This window comes from Ranitomeya imitator, chromosome 3 (assembly GCF_032444005.1).
Source record: "Ranitomeya imitator isolate aRanImi1 chromosome 3, aRanImi1.pri, whole genome shotgun sequence".
Lineage (NCBI taxonomy): Eukaryota > Metazoa > Chordata > Amphibia > Anura > Dendrobatidae > Ranitomeya > Ranitomeya imitator.
This window is the reverse complement of record NC_091284.1, coordinates 129,328,209-129,348,620: the sequence shown is the minus strand read 5'-3', so window position 1 is coordinate 129,348,620 and position 20,412 is coordinate 129,328,209. Positions and strand designations below refer to the sequence as shown.

Sequence of the window (20,412 nt, the reverse complement as noted above, 5' to 3'; positions counted from 1 at the left end):
AAAATTAAATTAATAAAAAGGCAACCTGACTTGTTTCTGGTGTACACAGGAGTCCTTAGTCATAGGTTGACCATTTAATGTGTAGGAGGGCCTCTCAACAGATGACAAGCATAGAGGACAAGACGATTGAAGCTGTTTATTTTCAATGGCAGATCATTTTGTTCTGCACAGAGATAAGCTGCTACTAGGGAAGTCTGGCAGCAGCTCACTCTTAAGACCCCCATACACATTATTGTTATGTCGGCTGAACCCCCTCCAATATTGACGGGTTCAGCTGACAGTCTAATATGCATGGGAGCGCCGGCAAACTGATGTTCTGGAAATATGTCAATTACGAATTTCCAACTGCCAATCACATTGTTCTCCATGAGATAAGCTGACGGCCAACACGTCACCAAGAGGGGTTCTCATAGTGAACCCAGAAGCACTCAGCTGAGCTAACGCTCCTGTGTGTGGAACAGTCAGCTGAGACGGCTGTCGGCTGAACAATCGGTTGATGCATCGTTTGACCAACACCGGCTTTAGAGAACACAGGAGTGCTAGGCCGAGCGAGTGCTCCTATGTATAGAAGAGTTGGCTGAGATGGCTTTTGGCCTGACAATCAGCCTTTCCATCGTTTGGCTGACAGCCATCTAATGTGTAGTACCAGCTTCAGAGAACACAGGAGTGCCAAGAGTTCCTGTGTATGAGGCAGTTGTGAGAGCTGAACGATTGTTTGGCCAACAGCTATCTAATGTTTATGGTGGGCATAAGTTTCATTTGTCTACTTATTTTAGCTGCATTGTTCTTGTGTGCAGCCTTTTCTTCAAAACAGACATCCCCTTTAAGGTGTGACCCCATTGATGAATGCTATCTATGGAGACAGCAATGGAAATCTGATGCAGAGGATTACTTTTGACAGAAAAATAGTGTAATTCGGTCTAGACAGAAATGTACAATGCCTTTTTGAACAAGGTCACCTTTTCAGCTATTTGGTGGCACTTTCACCCGTGCCATCATGTTCCTACAAATGTCACACATTTGCCACACATGACTTATAGTGGTTTCTTTTGCAGAACGGCTATGGATGCGATGCTGTCATATGCCACACAAAATATATGGTCACCTGCAAGATTCAGCAGCCACAAATTATAGGGAAGGTAAAAGGGGGTAAGTGTCCAGGGGACCTCCGCCACCTATTCCCCTAATTCCTTCTCCGCCACTCCTAGCAGTAACACATGAGTCATTCACAGTGTATTTTCGGCAAGATAAATGTATACAGCTTATAATACCAAGGGTCAGGGCTTTGTTCTCACTGCATAGAGCTCAAATGCCCCATAAGGCTGAACGCAAGAAATCCAAGTTACGCATGCATTATAATTGCAATAGGGTGACTGATAAGTGGCTGTCAAATACACAGATGCTCACAGTTGAACAAATAATTTAGAAAGTTAAAATTTAACAGGTTGAACTTTGTAATCCCCAATAATAGTGAGCAGGGGAGAGAAGGGTCACCACAAAATTGCTTTCTCAGGAGCCTGGTAGGTACCCAACGTGACACACGTGTATGGAGAAATATGGTGCAGATGATGAATTACTCAAGGGTTGAAAAAAGGGGCTAGGATGTTTGTTTGGAAACAATAGGAGGGTTTTGGAACAATTCCATTTATTTTCTGTTCTAATGGCAATGAAGCAAATATTTTGACCACCCTAGTTATTACGCTTCCCTGCTATTAGTTAAGTCCCATAAATATAAAAGCTTAACATGTAATGATTTTTCGTCCGACTCAAGCAGTTTGGTGCTTTGTGACGGAAATTTCAGGGCACAAACGCGTGCCAGCGGCTCTTTTCGACAGGTAATTCACTGCTCAGATTCCTGGCTTCTGTGTATATTTCTTGTGGTGATTTCATACAGTGCATGAAAATTTATTTCTAGGAGATACTCTAGTTATAGGTGGGCTTAGAGACCGGCAGCATATCACATACATGATTAGTCATCTGTGACCTGTATGACAATAGGATGAGGTAACATATTTAGCTTTTCCAGCTTTATGACCCTATTTCCTGTGATTAATATATACGCTGTCCCTAGACTTTCTGTTTTCAGGTTGCAGTGCTATGATACTAGGAAACTCTGTTGGCTCTTGTGACACATACAGCCCAGTGACAATTTTGCTTAGAAGATGGGGGAGGTGAAGGGTGGGTGAAACCACTCATTGTTGTGACAAACACAGAATCCAGCTCAACTAGTTTCATGGCTCCTGGTGAGTTTCTGTGAGATGGAGAACTGGATTAATGCAGACAAACTCCTCCCATGGGTGTTTGGGATATATCTAGCCTCCTGCATTCACACCACACACTTGCACTCCCTATCATCCAAGACAGAGCATCTTTCTAATTTCCCAGCTCGGCAAAGGAAAAAGAAGAAATGGCTTCCATGGGTCTACAAGTCCTGGGCATCGCCCTTTCCATCATCGGCTGGCTGGGCACTGTGGTCACCTGTGCCCTCCCAATGTGGAGAGTTACTGCCTTCATCGGTAACAACATTGTGGTGGCCCAAATCGTTTGGGAAGGACTATGGATGAATTGTGTTGTTCAAAGCACTGGACAGATGCAATGCAAGGTCTACGACTCCATGCTTGCCTTGCCCCAGGATCTCCAAGCAGCCAGAGCTCTTATTGTCATAGCTATAGTTGTGGCTCTCCTGGGAGTTATGTTGTCCATTATTGGAGGCAAGTGCACCAACTGTGTGGAAGATGAGTCCTCAAAAGCCAAGATCATGATCGTCAGTGGAATTGTCTTCATCGTGGCCGGAATCCTTACTTTGATCCCCGTCTCCTGGTCTGCAAACAACATCATCAGGGACTTCTACAACCCACTGGTGGTTGAAGCCCAGAAGAGAGAGCTGGGAGCCTCACTGTACATTGGGTGGGCTGCAGCCGCCTTGCTTCTCCTGGGTGGTGCCATGCTGTGCTGCAACTGCCCTCCAAGGGATCAGAAACCATACTCTGCCAAATACTCTGCTGCAAGATCTGGACCAGCCAGCAACTACGTTTAATTAGGCACTGTGGACTAAAGGACATTGAACATTCATCCATTTTTTTTCTTTCCCTTATATTTGGACACAGACTGTAGCATGGGTCATCTTAGAAGAGTCACTTCATGATTTTGGTTGTTCCTTCACTCTTAGATATGCTACAATTGCACAAGCCCATCAAAGAAACTCTTTATAGCCCCTGTCCAGCAGAGGGTGCTGTCATTGACTAATCAGATGCTCAATGAAGAGAACTGTAACTTGGGTGGGGTGCGGTTTTGGGTGGGAAAGTAATAACTGATCTGTTCAAATATTGGGTTACATAGGTGCATGCAGGCAGTGTGCCATACTTACTCTGGTCAGTAATATGCAACAGTTAAAAAAAAAATCCAAGCCTCAAAAGCCAAGGGTCCAAAATCTTGTCCGTGTTGTCAAATAAGGAACTCAGGGAGCAGAAAATGTTGAAAGAGGAGAGGGTTGGAAAATGGAACCTACTTGAGATTTATGTTATAGTGATTTATGCTAATGAGATCTAGTGCAGGTTGTAATATTTCAGTATTTCATATTGCCAACCATCTGTGCTCTTAGATGAAAGGCAACTCCCAATCGGTGACCTAAAGAACCTGATAGGAGTTGTAGTTCATAAAGGCACTTTTGGTTTTCTGCTACAAGTGCTTTTCTGCCAAATCAAAATGTGAGATGTACAGTAGAAACCTGGCTTCTTAGGATGATTTTAATTCTGTATGTATATTTAAGATGATATATACCATAGCTGGTCTTTACATTAGCCATACTATGTAATATGCCCTCCTTTACTGTTCAGACTAACAGTGATCACAATTTACTGTGTGTGCACAATGCTCCTATCTGTGCTTCTTCCATTGCTGCTTCATGTCAGTGAAGAAATATAAATGTATGTTGCTATTTTTTAAACTATTATTTTTATATGTTTTCAGAAATGTTTATGCTATTCAGATTTTAAAACTTGTTTCTAAAATAAAAACAAAACTTTTAACCAATCTTGTTGTACAAATGTATTTGTTGTGATATACGAGTATTCTTGAAATTCAGGTATGTTTGGAAATATGCATACATGGGGGAGAGGCATCTGCATTTGCAAGACAGTACTTGCATGAGATAACTAATCGTTATTTCACTTGAAGTCTGGGGAAGGTAATAACACAGATACTATGCTGTAAGAGCAAATAGAAGTTCATATGACATAATAATCTCTTCCTCTTTCTTTTCAGTAATAATATATACTACACGATATTGATGTTACATATCGTTTTTTTTTCATCCAGGTAATTTTTGTGTCTAACTAAAAATGTAATGTATAGAAAAAATAAACCATTATATTCACAAGGGGCGTACATAGAAGCCATGGGGCCCCATCGCAGAAGAATAATGCACTCCCTATAGTCCTCTATATAGTATAATGCACAGCCCATAGTCCTCCATATAGTATTACACACAGCCCATAGTCCTCAATATAGTACAATACACAGCACATAGTCCTCCATATAGTGTAATGCACAGCCCATAGTCCTCCATATAGTATTACACACAGCCCATAGTCCTCCATATAGTATAATACACAGCCCATAGTCCTCCATATAGTATAATGTACAGGCTATAGTCCTCCATATAGTATAATACACAGCCCATAATCCTCCATATAGTGTAATACACAGCCCATAGTCCTCCATATAGTGTAATGCACAGCCCATAGTCCTCCATATAGTGTAATGCACAGCCCATAGTCCTCCATATAGTATAATACACAGCCCATAATCCACCATATAGTATAATACACAGCCCATAGTCCTCTATATAGTATTACACACAGCCCATAGTCCTCCATATAGTATTACACACAGCCCATATTCCTCCATATAGTATAATGCACAGGCCATAGTCCTCCATATAGTATAATACACAGCCCATAGTCCTACATATAGTATAATACACAGCCCATAGTCCTCCATATAGTATTACACACAGCCCATAGTCCTCCATATAGTATAATACACAGCCCATAATCCACCATATAGTATAATACACAGCCCATAGTCCTCTATATAGTATTACACACAGCCCATAGTCCTCCATATAGTATTACACACAGCCCATATTCCTCCATATAGTATAATGCACAGGCCATAGTCCTCCATATAGTATAATACACAGCCCATAGTCCTACATATAGTATAATACACAGCCCATAGTCCTCCATATAGTATTACACACAGCCCATAGTCCTCCATATAGTATTACACACAGCCCATAGTCCTCCATATAGTATTACACACAGCCCATAGTCCTCCATATAGTATAATGCACAGGCCATAGTCCTCCATATAGTATAATACACAGCCCATAGTCTTTCATATGGTATAATACACAGCCCATAGTCCTAAAGCCAGACTCTAAACACACACGTACATAAACATATTACACACACATATGTGAAGAGTACATACACACACACACATACACACACACACACATATAGTTACACAAAATAAACCTACTTGTGACTTACGATTCCTGCAGATCACTGTCATATCCAGCACTAGTAAAAGACCCAGGGACTGATTCCTGCCCGAACTGCTGTTTGCACGGCTTTCCCCTCGGCATTTGGTCTGTTTTCACAGATTTGCCCTAATCAAGGTACAACAGCTGGTAAGAACCTCTGGCTGTTGTAACTTTATGCAGTACAACCAGAAGATGGAGAGGAAAGGCAGGCCTTCCTCATTGTTACCAGAATACTCTTCTAATAAAAAGAGATTGGTCCAAAGCTGCAACAGTTTTTTGTGTTTCTTTAGACCACTGGTGGATGCCTGGGCTCGGTAGGCTGGGGTTGCAGTAGGGATCTTTAGTCTTGTTAGGGTGATGTTACAATAGGGTGACATAAAGAACTGTAAGGTTATTATATTCTAGATTAGAACATAAAAACTCCTTTATATATCTATATAATTATATATTCGGAAAGATAGACATTAATGTCAAATATTCCATATATCTATTGTTTCATAAGCATTGAAATGAAGCTATAAAACCACAAATGTTTTATGGTTAAAGTTAATATCCTCAGTCAGACAACCTTTGTCTTTGTCACTTTACTCGCTCTCTCAGGTCCAGCGCTTTCTCTTCGGCGCTGCTTCGGTGATTCTGTGCAGGATGCAGCGGTGACATCACTTCAACAACGCTGTGGACGATCATTTTGCTCAGTAACTCTGGCTGTGGAGGCGCCATGAGCGGCTAAGCTCACTGATTGGCTGCAGCATGGTTGTGGTGTGATGTCACCAGTGAAGCAAGATAACAGAGGATGTCTAAGGCTGGTTTCATACTTGCGTTCAGGTGGGCTGCGGATGGCTGCCTACTTCCTCCTTTCTTCCTCCCTGAAGCTCCACCAATTTCTGCATGCGTCCTGCGTTTCCCTGCTTACCTATCTTTAAGATTGGGTACGCAGGGACATGCGTTGTATGCAGATGCGTCCGCATGTGGCGATTTGACGTGTGCGGCGGCCGCATGGAAACAATGAAGAAAGGAGGAAGTAGGCAGCCATCCGCAGCCCTCCTGGACGGCAGCCTAAGGCTACTTTCACACATGAGGTTTTTTGTTTCAGGCACAATCCGGCAAGCTTTGAAAAGAACGGATCCATTTTTTTTAATGCCGGATCCGTTTTTTTCCTCATAGAGTTGTATTAGCGCCGGATTGCGCCTGATGGCCAGACGTTTCATCTGTTTTTTTCTGTATCCGTCCAAATAGTCGTTTCTGGCGGACGGAGAAAACGTCCAGAGGAACGTTTTTTTGTCCGGCGAAAAAAGCGCACAGTGACAGAACCTGCCAAAAACGCATGAAACGGACATGTGAAACACTGAATCCGGCCTGCGGATCTGGTTTTCAAATAATTTTCCATTGAAATCATGCAGATTTTCTCTCCACTTTTCCAGGAAGAGTTTTCACTATAAACTCCATGTTAAAATAAAAACAGGATCCGGCGGAAAAACGGATCTGTTGCATCAATTTTTACAACTTTTTGCAACGGATTCGTTTTTTGGAACATTAGCCGGATTCTGCCTGAAACAAAAAACCCGATGTGTGAAAGTAGCCTAAGAGACCCAATGCTGAACCCAGGGAGGGTAAAGGCCCCTTCACATTAAGCGACGCTGCAGCGATACCGACAACGATCCGGATCGCTGCAGCGTCGCTGTTTGGTCGCTGGAGAGCTGTCACACAGACAGCTCTCCAGCGACCAACGATCCCGAAGTCCCCGGGTAACCAGGGTAAACATCGGGTTACTAAGCGCAGGGCCGCGCTTAGTAACCCGATGTTTACCCTGGTTACCAGCGTAAAAGTAAAAAAAAAAAAAAACACTACATACTTACCTACCGCTGTCTGTCCCCGGCGCTCTGCTTCTCTGCACTCCTCCTGTACTGGCTGTGAGCACAGCGGCCGGAAAGCAGAGCGGTGACGTCACCGCTCTGCTTTCCGGCTGACCGACGCTCACAGCCAGTACAGGAGGAGTGCAGAGCACAGCGCCGAGGACAGACAGCGGTAGGTAAGTATGTAGTGTTTGTTTTTTTTACTTTTACGCTGGTAACCAGGGTAAACATCGGGTTACTAAGCGCGGCCCTGCGCTTAGTTGCCCGATGTTTACCCTGGTTACCAGTGAAGACATCGCTGGATCGGAGTCACACACGCCGATCCAGCGATGTCCACGGGAGATCCAGCGACGAAATAAAGTTCTGGACTTTGTTCAGCGACCAACGATCTCCCAGCAGGGGCCTGATCGTTGGTCGCTGTCACACATAACGATTTCCTCAACGATATCGTTGCTACGTCACAAAAAGCGACGATATCGTTAACGATATCGTTATGTGTGAAGGTACCTTAAGTAAAGTGCAGTTTGTTTTTTTCACATTTATCTCAGCTGGCAGGCAAACATTATGTGAAAGTGGTCAAACCCTTTAAGTGACTAACAGGTTTATGAGATTAGTAAAGAAGGTCTGCTATTTATTCTTGAAGAAACAGGTCCCATTCAAGTGAATGGGATGAGCTGTAACATCAGACGCAGACTACAGACAATCAAATATTTTATTATACTTTCGCATATTCTCTAATATATGAAAACAATATGAAGCAACGTATAATAATATCACGCTTCAAATCTGTATATAGCTTGTAAGTAGAGGCAGCGATGGTGGGTGAAAGGCGAAGCGAGTGACAGAGGAACGTTTGTGGTAAACTCCCATGATGGATGGGATGACTCATATTTGTTGTCATGTGAGAAACAAAAATTTTTCATTCCATTGCACGATATCCTGTAATTTCTTCTTAACAAACTAAGTGGACATTTACTAATAGGCTAGTTGCTGAATTACTAAGTAGCTATTAGTTCTATATAAGATAAGTGTAGCATCATTCATTTTTAAGAGAACACAGATTGTCTATAGGGGACAAGCTGTCGAAGCTTTCATTTATTGCAATAAAGAAGTGTAATATGATTAGAAAACTTGTTGACATTGGAAAGGGGTCTGAACATTCTGAGCCTCGAAGACTTCTCATATGGAAAGTCTTATATCAGTTACACAACGTGAGCGCTTATAAGGTAAATAAAATGTGAGGCCGGTGGTCCACCCCGAGGGGTAATCACAGCTAAAATGTGCTTGTAAAAACCTGTTTACAGGAATATTTTTGCAAGCATTATAGCTGCCCCCCAGCAGCACAAGTACTGTATTTTCAGCGTCTTATTCACTCCCACTTCTTCCTTCCGAAGCATAGCTATAGCAATGCAGATTGTGCTGGGGCTGGGCTATGCCCTCCTGTGACCTGCTACATACCTCCCAACCTTTTTGGATTTTGGGCGCTGTCCATGCTCCATGCACTGATGTGTCTCCTGAAATTGGTGCACAAACCACTGAAGTAATGTTACAGCCAGCCAGATACTGCATGTTCTGCTACGTACTCAGTGGTCCCAGCAACTACACATACTGATCCAGTGATCTTCTGGCTACCTATAGGTAAAGTGTGCTTTAGTGGCAGTCAGAATGAAAGGCAAAATCCCCAATTCCACCCAAATATTGAGTCACATTATATTGCTATGGCGTCATGTGTGATGGCTTGCCCAGTTTCAAACTAAATTAGCTCCTCTGTGTGTTTCTACTGAAGAAGGCGCATATGTTCCCCGCTAGTAGAAAAGAGTTGAACGGTCCAGTGGGTGGGTGAACGTACACTTATTCCATTGCTATTTGATAATATTTGTGTTTGTTATAGTACTCCATAGACCGAGTATAGTATGACAAGAATTACTCATAGTGTAATCTCTGGTAATCTTGTGTGTATATGGAGCGCCCGCTAGGGCCGAGGGGTACTCTGAACCGGGCCTGTTCTAAAAGGTGTGGTCACGGTGGCAGTGACGCGGTCCGTGGCCCAGGGCGTCTAATAAAAGGGGAAAGGTGCAGTGGGAATAAAGTCAATTGTAGTAGGGTTGCTGACGCTACCTGTGGTATTCAGCCAGGGATGGCCGATGCTGCTTAAAGGGGTCCTCTGGGGATGATGGTATTGCAGCAGAGGTGGTATAGTTCTCCACAGGTAGAACTTAGTCCCCAGGGCTCCCAGTGTAGAAGGGAAAGATGACAGATGGTGTAGTGCCGGAAAGAATTGAAGGACACAAGGTTGTAGTCTCTTTACCTTTTACTGGTGGTATGCAACCACAGTCCAGGGTATGGATCACAGGTGGTGGTGAGGTTCAGCCAGCCTGGAAGCGATTCGGGACCCCCCTAGCCAGGTGGGGTTGGAAGCCTTCCTTATTGCATTGTGGTTTAAGTCCCTTGCTGTCTAAGGCTTCACACAAGGTCCTCACTTTTGCACTGTCCCTTTAAGTAGGGCACTAATCAGTATAGCAGGCAACTTGAGCCTTTTTACAGGTGTCTCTAATTATGACTCCGGGCTCTATATGCTGCTGTGCCTTCAGATGTAATGGTGGACAGACGACTTGGAATCTCCTGCTTGCTGGTTTCTGCTATGGGGCATACAGTTACCCCCACAACATCGGTGTTCTGGCCACTGGCTTCTTGCGCTTCAGCGTGGAGGAAGCCCAGTCACAGCTCCTCTCCAGCTCCTTACTTCTCCTCCCCTCACAGTCTCTTACAATCTGCTCGGTCTCTCTCTTATCTCTTTCCAGGAGCTGCAGAATCACGTGTCTGTACGGCCCCAGCTTTCCTCTCTGACAGACTCACTCGGTCCCTGTCTCTCACAGACTGACTAACTCCTCCCCCTGGCCAGAATATATAGGTAAGAGACCCATGAACTGGATCAGAGCTCCCCCTTCTGGCCTGGAGTCAGAACAATGTTGTATATATGTATTACCTGTTAAAGTGATCCTTCCTCACTTCCAAGCATGGAATCACTCTCCCCGTGAGGAATTCAATGTCACTGTAACAACCGGTTACCTGGGGTGTTACATATATTGTTGTCTATCTTTCTACATGTAAAAGAGTTGGTTCATTCGGCATTGTGTAGAGCCAAACCACTTTTTAGAAAAGATTTGGAAAGGTATGTCTTTTTAAATATAATAGGATGTGGTGGTCCTTGATGATGGAGTCATTCGTGCAAGAAGGATGCAAGCAAACACAGGTGTCAGTTGGAGAACTTTACTCACAAGCAATGAGCTTGGTGGTAGACATTCTTAAATGAGGCAAATAGTTTGATGGTTTCAGCATTCTAAAATGAGGCATCAAATTGACCAGAAATAGATAGTTTTCTGATACTTGGCCAGTCTGCTGGCATTTTCCTCAGCAGCATCTTCATCACTGTGCAATCTCCATTTCACTTTCTAAGCAGTAGTTTAGTGACCACCTCTCATTGTCCTGTCTCCTTAGCAGCAGTCTTCTGCTGTAACTCATCACACACTTAGCACACACTTTGGAATTATCCTTATTATTTACAGTATGTATCACAGTCTTTCACACACTGGCATCGGTCTCCTGGTCTTCTCTGGCATTGCACCTCTATTCACCTCTCCTATGGCTCTTCGCTCTCCTGCACCTAACTCTTCCTCATATTCAACCTGTTCACTCTTCAAAAAGCCCCATAAGCCTAACGGCTCCTCTTTGCTATGGCAATTCTTGCGCCTATTAATGACAGTTTTCTATTGCCCAGAGGGACTAGTCTCTTCCATGACGTACAGACCTCACATGCTACAGCTTGGAGCTTTTCTTACTCTCTGTGGTTCTCTCTAAGTCCGAAGCTGGTGCATCTAAATAAGTACTTACCACACAGGTAGCTACCTAATGGCACTGGCATTTCACCAGCACAGCCTCCCCCGTTTCGTGTGGGCACTGTCTGTAAGCCTGACCGCTCCTTACTGGAACATCCTAGCATTTGCACTCTCTGAGAGACTACCAGGGAATACGAGGGCACACACCTCACTAACCCTGACCCAAGTGGTTCGTTTCCAACCCAGTGCACATTAAACATTAAGGACACAGTGCAAAACTCTTACCCACAACTGGCATGACCTCATATATTCCATTTGCTACCCAGTGGCACCAAGTATAATGCAGTATTCCCCCTGCTAATTCAAGTCACAATGTCATTACTTGCATCTTATGTGGTCTAATGGTCATCAATTGCACATCAGTTGCAATTCTGTTGTATCACAGAAATTAAAAAAAAAAAAAAAATTACAATAATTATACATCAAGAAGATACCATGGCTGAATAACACAATTACATAAATCTGGCTTCAACTCTGCATTGCTTTACCTAACTATAAAGTGCCAATAATAGGTGTCAGAGGTCCTTGTGCTCATCCGTACAGGATATGTTCTCTTCTAGAAGCCATGTTGATAATCTCCCAATATATTTGCAGTTCCCTTTGTTCTCCCTGAGGTAAGCCGCCACTAGACATTGACTGACAGTGGCTCTCTGTTAGAAAATACAGGAGCGTTTGGCTAATGTGAGAGAAAGCCAAGAATTAGCCAGCTCAACGATTGTCCAAACCATTGTTTGGCCGACAGCCATCTTGTGTATGGCGGGGTTTAGGGAGCCGTCTGTTGCTGAATCATTGTGTGCAGGCACCTGAGCTAGAAGAACTGAGTGTGAGTGAACTTCCCTCAATGCAGCACGTCTTTGTGGTGTGCACAGTAACAGCCAAGTCTGCACAAACGTTTCTTATAATGCTTGGATGCTATTGTGCACACCGCAATGACGTGGTATATTTTCCTTAAAGGGAAGTTCACTCACAAGATTTCTGCTATGGGCTCACATCTGTGTTAATATGGCCCTACCCATTTATCATCATCACCAAAAGATTTACATAATACAGAATATTGAATTTAGGGTGTGGGCCAATAATAACACATGAATGTATTAATCAATGTATTACTTGGGATGATTACTGATTATTAATATATTTCTGGGAATTTACTACTGGATAAATCTGATCATATGCGTCTATATATCTTACTTGCATCTAAGCAAAGGCACATGTGATCCATTTACTTCCATGGAAGCTGAGCTGCAGTTCCCTAGAGCAGAGCATTACATTGTGTACAGCGTGTGGTGCTCCAGCTGTTTTGGTGGGATCTACTAATAGCAGATTGATGAGGTATCAAGTATTGGACCCCCACTATTCTGATATTGATTTCAGGGGGGTTATCTGGGACTTTTCTTACTTTTTGCAAAAACCTTACAGGCAGATAGTTGCTAACTACCTGTCATTTCTGCCCGGAGCTGATCTCTGCTGGCGTAGAGCTCCTGATTGCGATTTTGCGACTTCTGGCGAATCACCTCTATGGAGCAGCGTTTTCTCTTTCACTCTGCCAGGTTGACAGGAGCATCTCTGCCAATGTTTAGGGCAGTGGGGTACTCGGTATCAGGTCCGGTCGCAAGGGGGATGTCACGCTGGCTGCGACTCTGTCAGTGGCCCTGGGCCTCAACGTTAAAGGGGAAAATGTTCAAAGTATGTTGTGATGCCACCTGTGGAGTTCAGTCAGTAGTTGGACCGACGCTGCATTGAAGGGGTCCCCCGGGGGATGTCGCGGCAGCACAGATGTTACACTTCCCACAGGTGAAGCGGGGTACCCAGGGGTCCTATGGTGTAAGGCATGGATGGTATAGCAGGTAAATAAATGGAGGAGACAAGCTGTAAGTCTTTACCTGGTTTACTATGGGTGACCGGCCACAGTCCAGGGCACCGGCAACAGGTGAATTAGGAGTCCAGGCACTCCAGAGACAAGCAGAATATACTTGGCAGGTCAGGTAGAAGCCTTCCACTTCCGCTAGCTGTAACGGAGGTCCCTGCTGCCACTAAGTGTTCCCAGAAAAGTCCTAATTTGTTCCGCTGTCCTGGGACAGGTACCTGTATGGTAGGCAGCTTGAGCCGTGCTTACTGGGATCTTTTCACGCAGACTCCAAGCTCTAAGAGCTCTAAGGTGCTGCTGTACTACAGGTGAATATGGGCAAAGTCCATGTAGTTCTATGCCCTCCAGCTCTGCTCTGTGTTTTAGTACTCCACAAAAGCCTCGGGTTCCCGGTACCCGATTTCTGTGCACTGACTCCTTGGAGGCCTACTCGTAGTCTCCTAGAGTCCTGTATTTCCTTTTTGCTCCCTTTCTGTCTTTACTCGCTCACAGACTTTCTGTCCAGACTAATCTGACTCCTCCTCCAAACCAGGATCTTTATCCAGGGAGGCTGCCCTAGAAGAAGGTTTTGAGCTCCCCCTCCTGGCCTGGATTTGGAAGGTGTTGTGTGTGTGTGTGTGTGATAACTTGCCAAAGGGAATCTCACTTGTCTCCACTTGTACTACCCTCCCCGAGAGGAAAGCAGCACTACTGTGGTACACGAACTCTTACGTTGCCACATTTAAGTCTCCTGATACTGGCATGCCAGACCTGGCATGTCACTCTCCATAAGGAGAAATCTAACTGGAGCGCCCCCAGACACAGGGCCACGAGTTCTCGGTACCGGGCCTCTCTGGTTCGGTTCTGACGCTGTCACGGTGGCTAGACTCTGCTAAGGAGCGTCCAATAAAGGTGGTACAGTCTGTCAGGGATTCGTGACGCCACCTGTGGTGTTCGGTCAGTGTGACCGACGCTGCTGTGGGGCCCGCTGGGGTGATGGAATGGCAGCTGGATGGTATACCTTTCCACAGGTGAAGTGTGTCCCCAGGGCTTCCCAGTAAGGTGGGTGGTGATGGTGTGAGGTGCAGTCAATAACGAGGACACAAGGTTGCAGTCTCTTTACCTTTTTACTGAAGACTTCAGGTTCCTCAATCCAGAGCACGCTTAACAGGGCTATCTGAGACCGGCCGGTCCGATGGGCACTTCCAGAGTTCCCTTTGCAGGTGGAAATCAGTGCCTACCACTAGCGCTTGTGTGTTGTAGTGCTACCCTGCTGAGCATTCGGAATAGTCCTCACAACTGCTGTTCTCGTTCGTTCTTTCTAATTCTCTCTCGCTTGTTCCAGATGTTACTAGTTTCTCATCCCCCAGTATGTTATGGCTAGGACGCACCCGTATGACGGGAAGGCTTGGAGCTCTTCCGGGACCCTAGAGACGCCCCTCTCCACGCATTGCCCCCTATGTCTTCATAGGAAATTTAAGGTAGACAGCCAACCTATAATTAACTGTCCTGCGGAGTTCCAAGTAAGGCCTAGAGTCAGTTACTCCCGCGGTGTTCCGGCCACCGGCTACGCGCCTCAGTAGGATGTTGCCTCGGTCTCACGGCACGACTCCTACTGGCTCTCCTTTGTGCTTGATCTCGTTTCTCACTGTTCCACAATATCCTTCCCTTCGTGTCTCTCTCTTAGGATACCGCCGCGGGGTGTACAGGCGCGGTTCCGCAACGTTCTGCTCTGTTCGCTAGGCACCTGCCAGGTTCCCACGCCTGACAGGGACCCCCGCTGTGTCTTCTCCTTGCAACACCCCCTGCCACGGGATGTTGCCTGAATCCAACCCAGTCAGCTTCTCACTAACTTCCTATCCAACCCCTAGTTTTACCAGTGTGAGGAGTGGCCCAATAAATAAAGCCTTTTTCTCCCCCTAGTTGCCGGAGTGTGAAGTGTAATGTGCGCTGGTGATACCTGGTCAGTAGAATTCCTTCAGTGCCATCAGACGTACCATCACTCCCCTTAGCGGCAGAGTGTCATACTGCAACGACCAGATCTCTGGGGCACTGCACTCCCCCCCGGTTAAATCCAGTACTCCTGGACTGGGAAAAAGAACAACAATACATTTCAGCAAAAGACATACAAAATTTTTGAAATGCTTAAAACAAGTAAATAGAACAATGCTTCCCTTTATGGGAGGTGAGGACTGTTGTGAATTCCGCTCTTGGGCTCCCTCCGGTGGTTGTAAGTAGCACTTTTGTGAGTTCTGCTCTTGGGCTCCCTCTTGTGGTTTCAAGTGGTATGGCTGCTCCTTGGAGTTAGCGGTCATCAGCTGTCTCCACTTATCGTCTCTTCTGCTCTGCTATTTAGGCCTGGCTCTTTCCTTCAGCCAGTGCCACTTGTAAATGGTTCCTGGTTGGATTCACATCTCTTTGGATTTCCCTGTTATCCTGACCAGTTCAGCAAAGCTAAGTTATTGTTTGCTCTTTTCTGTCCATAGATTGTGGACTTATCCGTTCTGTGCTTTCTTTGTTTGTCCAGCTTATCAGTATGAATTAATTCTGTGTTGCTGGAAGCTCTGGGAAGCAGATTTACCCTCCACACCTTTAGTCAGGTGTGGAGATTTTTGTAAACTCTGCGTGGATTTTTTGTAGTGTTTAATACTGACCGCACAGTATTCCATCCTGTCCTATCTATTTAGCTAGACTGGCCTCCTGTGCTCATCCTGGTTTCATTCTGTGTATGTCTTTTCCCTCTCCACTCACAGTCATTATTTGTGGGGGGCTAATCTATCGTTTGGGGATTTTCTCTGAGGCAAGATAGCTTTCCTGCTTCTATCTTTAGGGGTAGTTAGCTCTTAGGCTGTGACGAGATGCCTAGGGAGAGTTAGGATCATTCCATGGCTACTTCTAGTGTTGTGTTGAGCTTAGGGACTGCGGTCAGTACAGTTACCACGTCCTTCAGAGCTCGTTCCATGTTGCTCCTAAACCACCAGATCATAACAGAGGACTCTTGAACGTTACAAACAAAACAAGGTTAAATATTTTTAAATAACATCCTATTCTTCATACTATAAATAACTCTCATTACCCAGCCGGGTATTCTACTAAGTGCAAATTCTGAACAATAATTTAACTTTTCCTTTAAGGGCGTATAAGCTGGACCCACTAAAGGCCTACTATAAAATACTATAAAATCACTCAACTTGTCTTTCTAGCTTCACCAATGCAGGACCGCCTAGCTCCTGGGCTGGGCCTACTGTCATTGTCTCTCTTTCAACAACCAACTGTCGTTCTACGGTTCTCAGAAGGACTCTCTCTCTAACCCCTATGGGTTCACTTTCAATCTTTCCTGTCCTTAATCTCTATTAACATTATCAAACTTTTCTAAATCTCAACATTATCAACATTTCAACCTTTCTTAAGGCAACATGTGAACATTCCCTTTAAGAGGGAACCAAGTCTCTAGGAGACCAATGAAAGCAAGACCTTCTGCGTCATGTCCAAAAGCATTATCTTCACAAAGTATTCTTTCTTTTGTAAAACCAGTAGGGAGCACCTTTAAGAAGGTGCAAACTATGTACAAAACAGTTTTGGAATCATTCACTGTTCATGATCCGGCAGTCTTTGAAAACAATGATAAACTTGTGGAAAAAGAAATGCAAAACAATAGGGATCCCGGGTAAACGAAGGGACCCCTTTAAAGGGAACCTGTCACCCCGAAATTCGCGGGTGAGGTAACCCCACCGCCTCCCATCTTCATTACAAGACGTCCTCTTCTGATCTTCACCCACGGCTCCGGTGCAGGCGTACTTTGCTCTGCCCTGTTGAGGGCAGACAAAGTACTGCAGTGCGCAGGCGCCGGGCCTCTGAACTTTCCGACGCCTGCGCACTGCAGTACTATCCTCTGCCCTCAACAAGGCAGAGCAAAGCACGCCTGCGCCGGAGCCGTGGCTGAAGATCAGAAGAGAACGTCTTGTAATGAAGATGGGAGGTGCCGCAGCGGACCGGAGACGCCCGTTTGACCTGACCAGCAGCGGGACCGCCCCTGGGTGAGTATAATATAACGTCTTTTTCTCCTCTTTCAGGTAACATCGGGGGCTTATCTACAGCATTTCAGAATGCTGTAGATAAGCCCCTGATGCCGGTGGGCTTACCTCACCCGCGATTTTCGGGGTGACAGGTTTCCTTTAAGAAATAACCCTAGATGGGTTTAGAGCAGCAAAAGCAGGATAAAGAGTCAACTATTTACATCTTTTTCGGTTCTTCGAGGTTTAGTGCTGTAACTCAGGGGGCAGCCCAGCTGGATACTGGCGGCTACCAGGTGCCACATAAGGAGCTCCCTCACTCCAGATGGGGGTCTTATGGCTTTGCATATCTCTTTTCTCATCCGATGCGCTATCAATGTCTCTAATCGGTTTTTCAGGTATAATCTGGGTTCGAATGTCAGTTTTGGTAGTAGGTTCAGTAGCGGCAATAATGCCCACTGTGGTAGCAGTATTAGGATTTGTCAGTTCAGAGCTAGTCTTAGTCATGGCAGCAGGTGGCGCTGCTACGGGGCCTACCAGTAGGCCTTCTGTCACTGGGGCAGGGTCGTTCTTCATACCTGCTTCAGATGCGGTCCCTCCGGTGCGGGCCTGCTCCGTCTCCGCTGGGATCTGGAACGCTGACCGCGGGGCCTTGCGCTGTGGCGTTGTCATCTCTGTTTGCAGTATCTCGCTTTCCGGCAGGGCCTTGATTTCTGGCTTCAGAGTGCTGGAACTTCTTTCTCGCTCCGGACCACACGAGGCTGCCTTCCACCCGGCCTCAGTGCTCAGCTGCATCCGCCGGAGTTGATCGCTGAGCTCGTCCACTCCGGCCTGCAGGAAGTTGGGGCCAACTGGTGACGCCTGGCCGCGGTATCTCTCTGGGTAGCTGGGGGAGTCCTCTGCTCCGACCCCGGTCGGCTGGCCATGGCGTCTCCCACATGGCTTACTTCTTCTCCCTCCTTGTCCTTTTCCCGCTCTCTCCTTCGTGGGCGGTTTCGTTTTCTTTGTCTCCGCCCTCCACTGAGGATCAGGAGGCGGATTTCGGCTGCTGACGGACACGTCCTCAAAGTACAGAAATATTTAAACTGGGCGGCCATTACTTCTCGCGCTCTTCAGCTTGCTTACGCCCACTTCCACGCCCTTCTTCTTCTCCTGCGCTCCTCGTGGCGCGGCAATGGCGGCGGTTTTGGCAGGAATCTTGCGGCAAATAGCAATACACAGTCTTTGCAACAGATCACAGTTCATGCACAATTCAATCACAGTTCCAAGGCACACATGACCTGCTTCTCAGGCTTAAGTACGATCCTGTTCGTGACGCCAAGTTGGAGCGCCCCCAGACATAGGGCCACAAGTTCTCGGTACCGGGCCTCTCTGGTTCGGTTCTGAGGCTGTCACGGTGGCTAGACCCGGTCCGCAACCCTGCTAAGGGGCGTCCAATAAAGGTGGTACAGTCTGTCAGGGATTCGTGGCGCCACCTGTGGTGTTCGGTCAGGGTGACCGACCCTGCTGTGGGGTCCGCTGGGGTGATGGAATGGCAGCTGGATGGTATACCTTCCCACAGGTGAAGTGTGTCCCCAGGGCTTCCCAGTAAGGTGGGTGGTGATGGTGTGAGGTGCAGTCAATAACGAGGACACAAGGTTGCAGTCTCTTTACCTCTTTACTGAAGACTTCAGGATCCTCAATCCAGAGCACGCTTAACAGGGCTATCTGATACCGGCCGGTCCGATGGGCACTTCCAGAGTTCCCTTTGCAGGTGGAAATCAGTGCCTACCACTAGCGCCTGTGTGTTGTAGTGCTACCCTGCTGATCATTCGGAATAGTCCTCACAACTGCTGTTCTCGTTCGTTCGTTCTTTCTAATTCTCTCTTGCTTGTTCCAGATGTTACTAGTTTCTCGTCCCCCAGTATGTTATGGCTAGGAGTCAGTTACTCCCGCGGTGTTCCGGCCACCGGCTACGCGCCTCAGTAGGATGTTGCCTCGGTCTCACGGCATGACTCCTACTGGTTCTCCTTTGTGCTTGATCTCGTTTCTCACTGTTCCACAATATCCTTCCCTTTGTGTCTTTCTCTTAGGATACCGCCGCGGGGTGTGCAGGCGCGGTTCCGCAACGTTCTGCTCTGTTCGCTAAGCACCTGCCAGGTTCCCACGCCTGACAGGGACCCCCCCCTGTGTCTTCTCCTTGCAACACCCCCTGCCACGGGATGTTGCCTGAATCCAACCCAGTCAGCTTCTCACTAACTTCCTATCCAACCCCTAGTTTTACCAGTGTGAGGAGTGGCGCAGTCTCTTTACTGAAGACTTCAGGATCCTCAATCCAGAGCACGCTTAACAGGGCTATCTGAGACCGGCCGGTCCGATGGGCACTTCCAGAGTTCCCTTTGCAGGTGGAAATCATGCCTACCACTAGCGCCTGTGTGTTGTAGTGCTACCCTGCTGAGCATTCGGAATAGTCCTCACAACTGCTGTTCTCGTTCGTTCGTTCTTTCTAATTCTCTCTCACTTGTTTCAGATGTTACTAGTTTCTCGTCCCCCAGTATGTTATGGCTAGGACGAACCCGTATGACGGGAAGGCTCAGAGTTCTTCCGGGACCCTAGAGATGCCTCTCTCCACGCGTTGCCCCCTATGTCTTCGTAGGAAATTTAAGGTAGACAGCCAACCTATAATTAACTGTCCTGCGGAGTTCCAAGTAAGGCCTAGAGTCAGTTACTCCCGCGGTGTTCCGGCCACCGGCTACGCGCCTCAGTAGGATGTTGCCTCGGTCTCACGGCACAACTCCTACTGGCTCTCCTTTGTGCTTGATCTCGTTTCTCACTGTTCCACAATATCCTTCCCTTCGTGTCTCTCTCTTAGGATACCGCCGCGGGGTGTGCAGGCGCGGTTCCGCAACGTTCTGCTCTGTGCGCTAGGCACCTGCCAGGTTCCCACGCCTGACAGGGACCCCCCCCTGTGTCTTCTCCTTGCAACACCCCCTGCCACGGGATGTTGCCTGAATCCAACCCAGTCAGCTTCTCACTAACTTCCTATCCAACCCCTAGTTTTACCAGTGTGAGGAGTGGCCCAATAAATAAAGCCTTTTCCCCCCCCTAGTGGCCGGAGTGTGAAGTGTAATGTGTGCTGGTGATACCTGGTCAGTAGAATTCCTTCAGTGCCATCAGACATACCATCACTCCCCTTAGCGGCAGAGTGTCATACTGCAACGACCAGATCTCTGGGGCGCTGCATAACCCCTTAGATCCACATCAGTATTTGTAA

General features: G+C 46.5%; 1 protein-coding gene and 1 long non-coding RNA gene across 2 annotated transcripts in view; both read left to right on the top strand.

Annotated features, from left to right (window-relative positions):
• The first annotated feature begins 2,326 nt into the window (after positions 1 to 2,326).
• Positions 2,327 to 4,032, top strand: CLDN4 (claudin 4). The gene has a single exon (XM_069761436.1). The coding sequence runs from the start codon at positions 2,408 to 2,410 to the stop codon at positions 3,035 to 3,037; it is 630 nt and encodes a 209-aa protein (XP_069617537.1). The 5' UTR covers positions 2,327 to 2,407; the 3' UTR covers positions 3,038 to 4,032.
• A 4,905-nt stretch (positions 4,033 to 8,937) lies between these two features.
• The window catches only part of LOC138671954 (uncharacterized), a 113,806-nt gene continuing 102,331 nt past the window's right edge, over positions 8,938 to 20,412 (top strand). Inside the window, exons 1-2 of the long non-coding RNA XR_011319503.1 lie at positions 8,938 to 9,042; positions 10,206 to 10,315. This is a non-coding gene — a long non-coding RNA (uncharacterized lncRNA). The remainder of the gene's footprint in view (positions 9,043 to 10,205; positions 10,316 to 20,412) is intronic.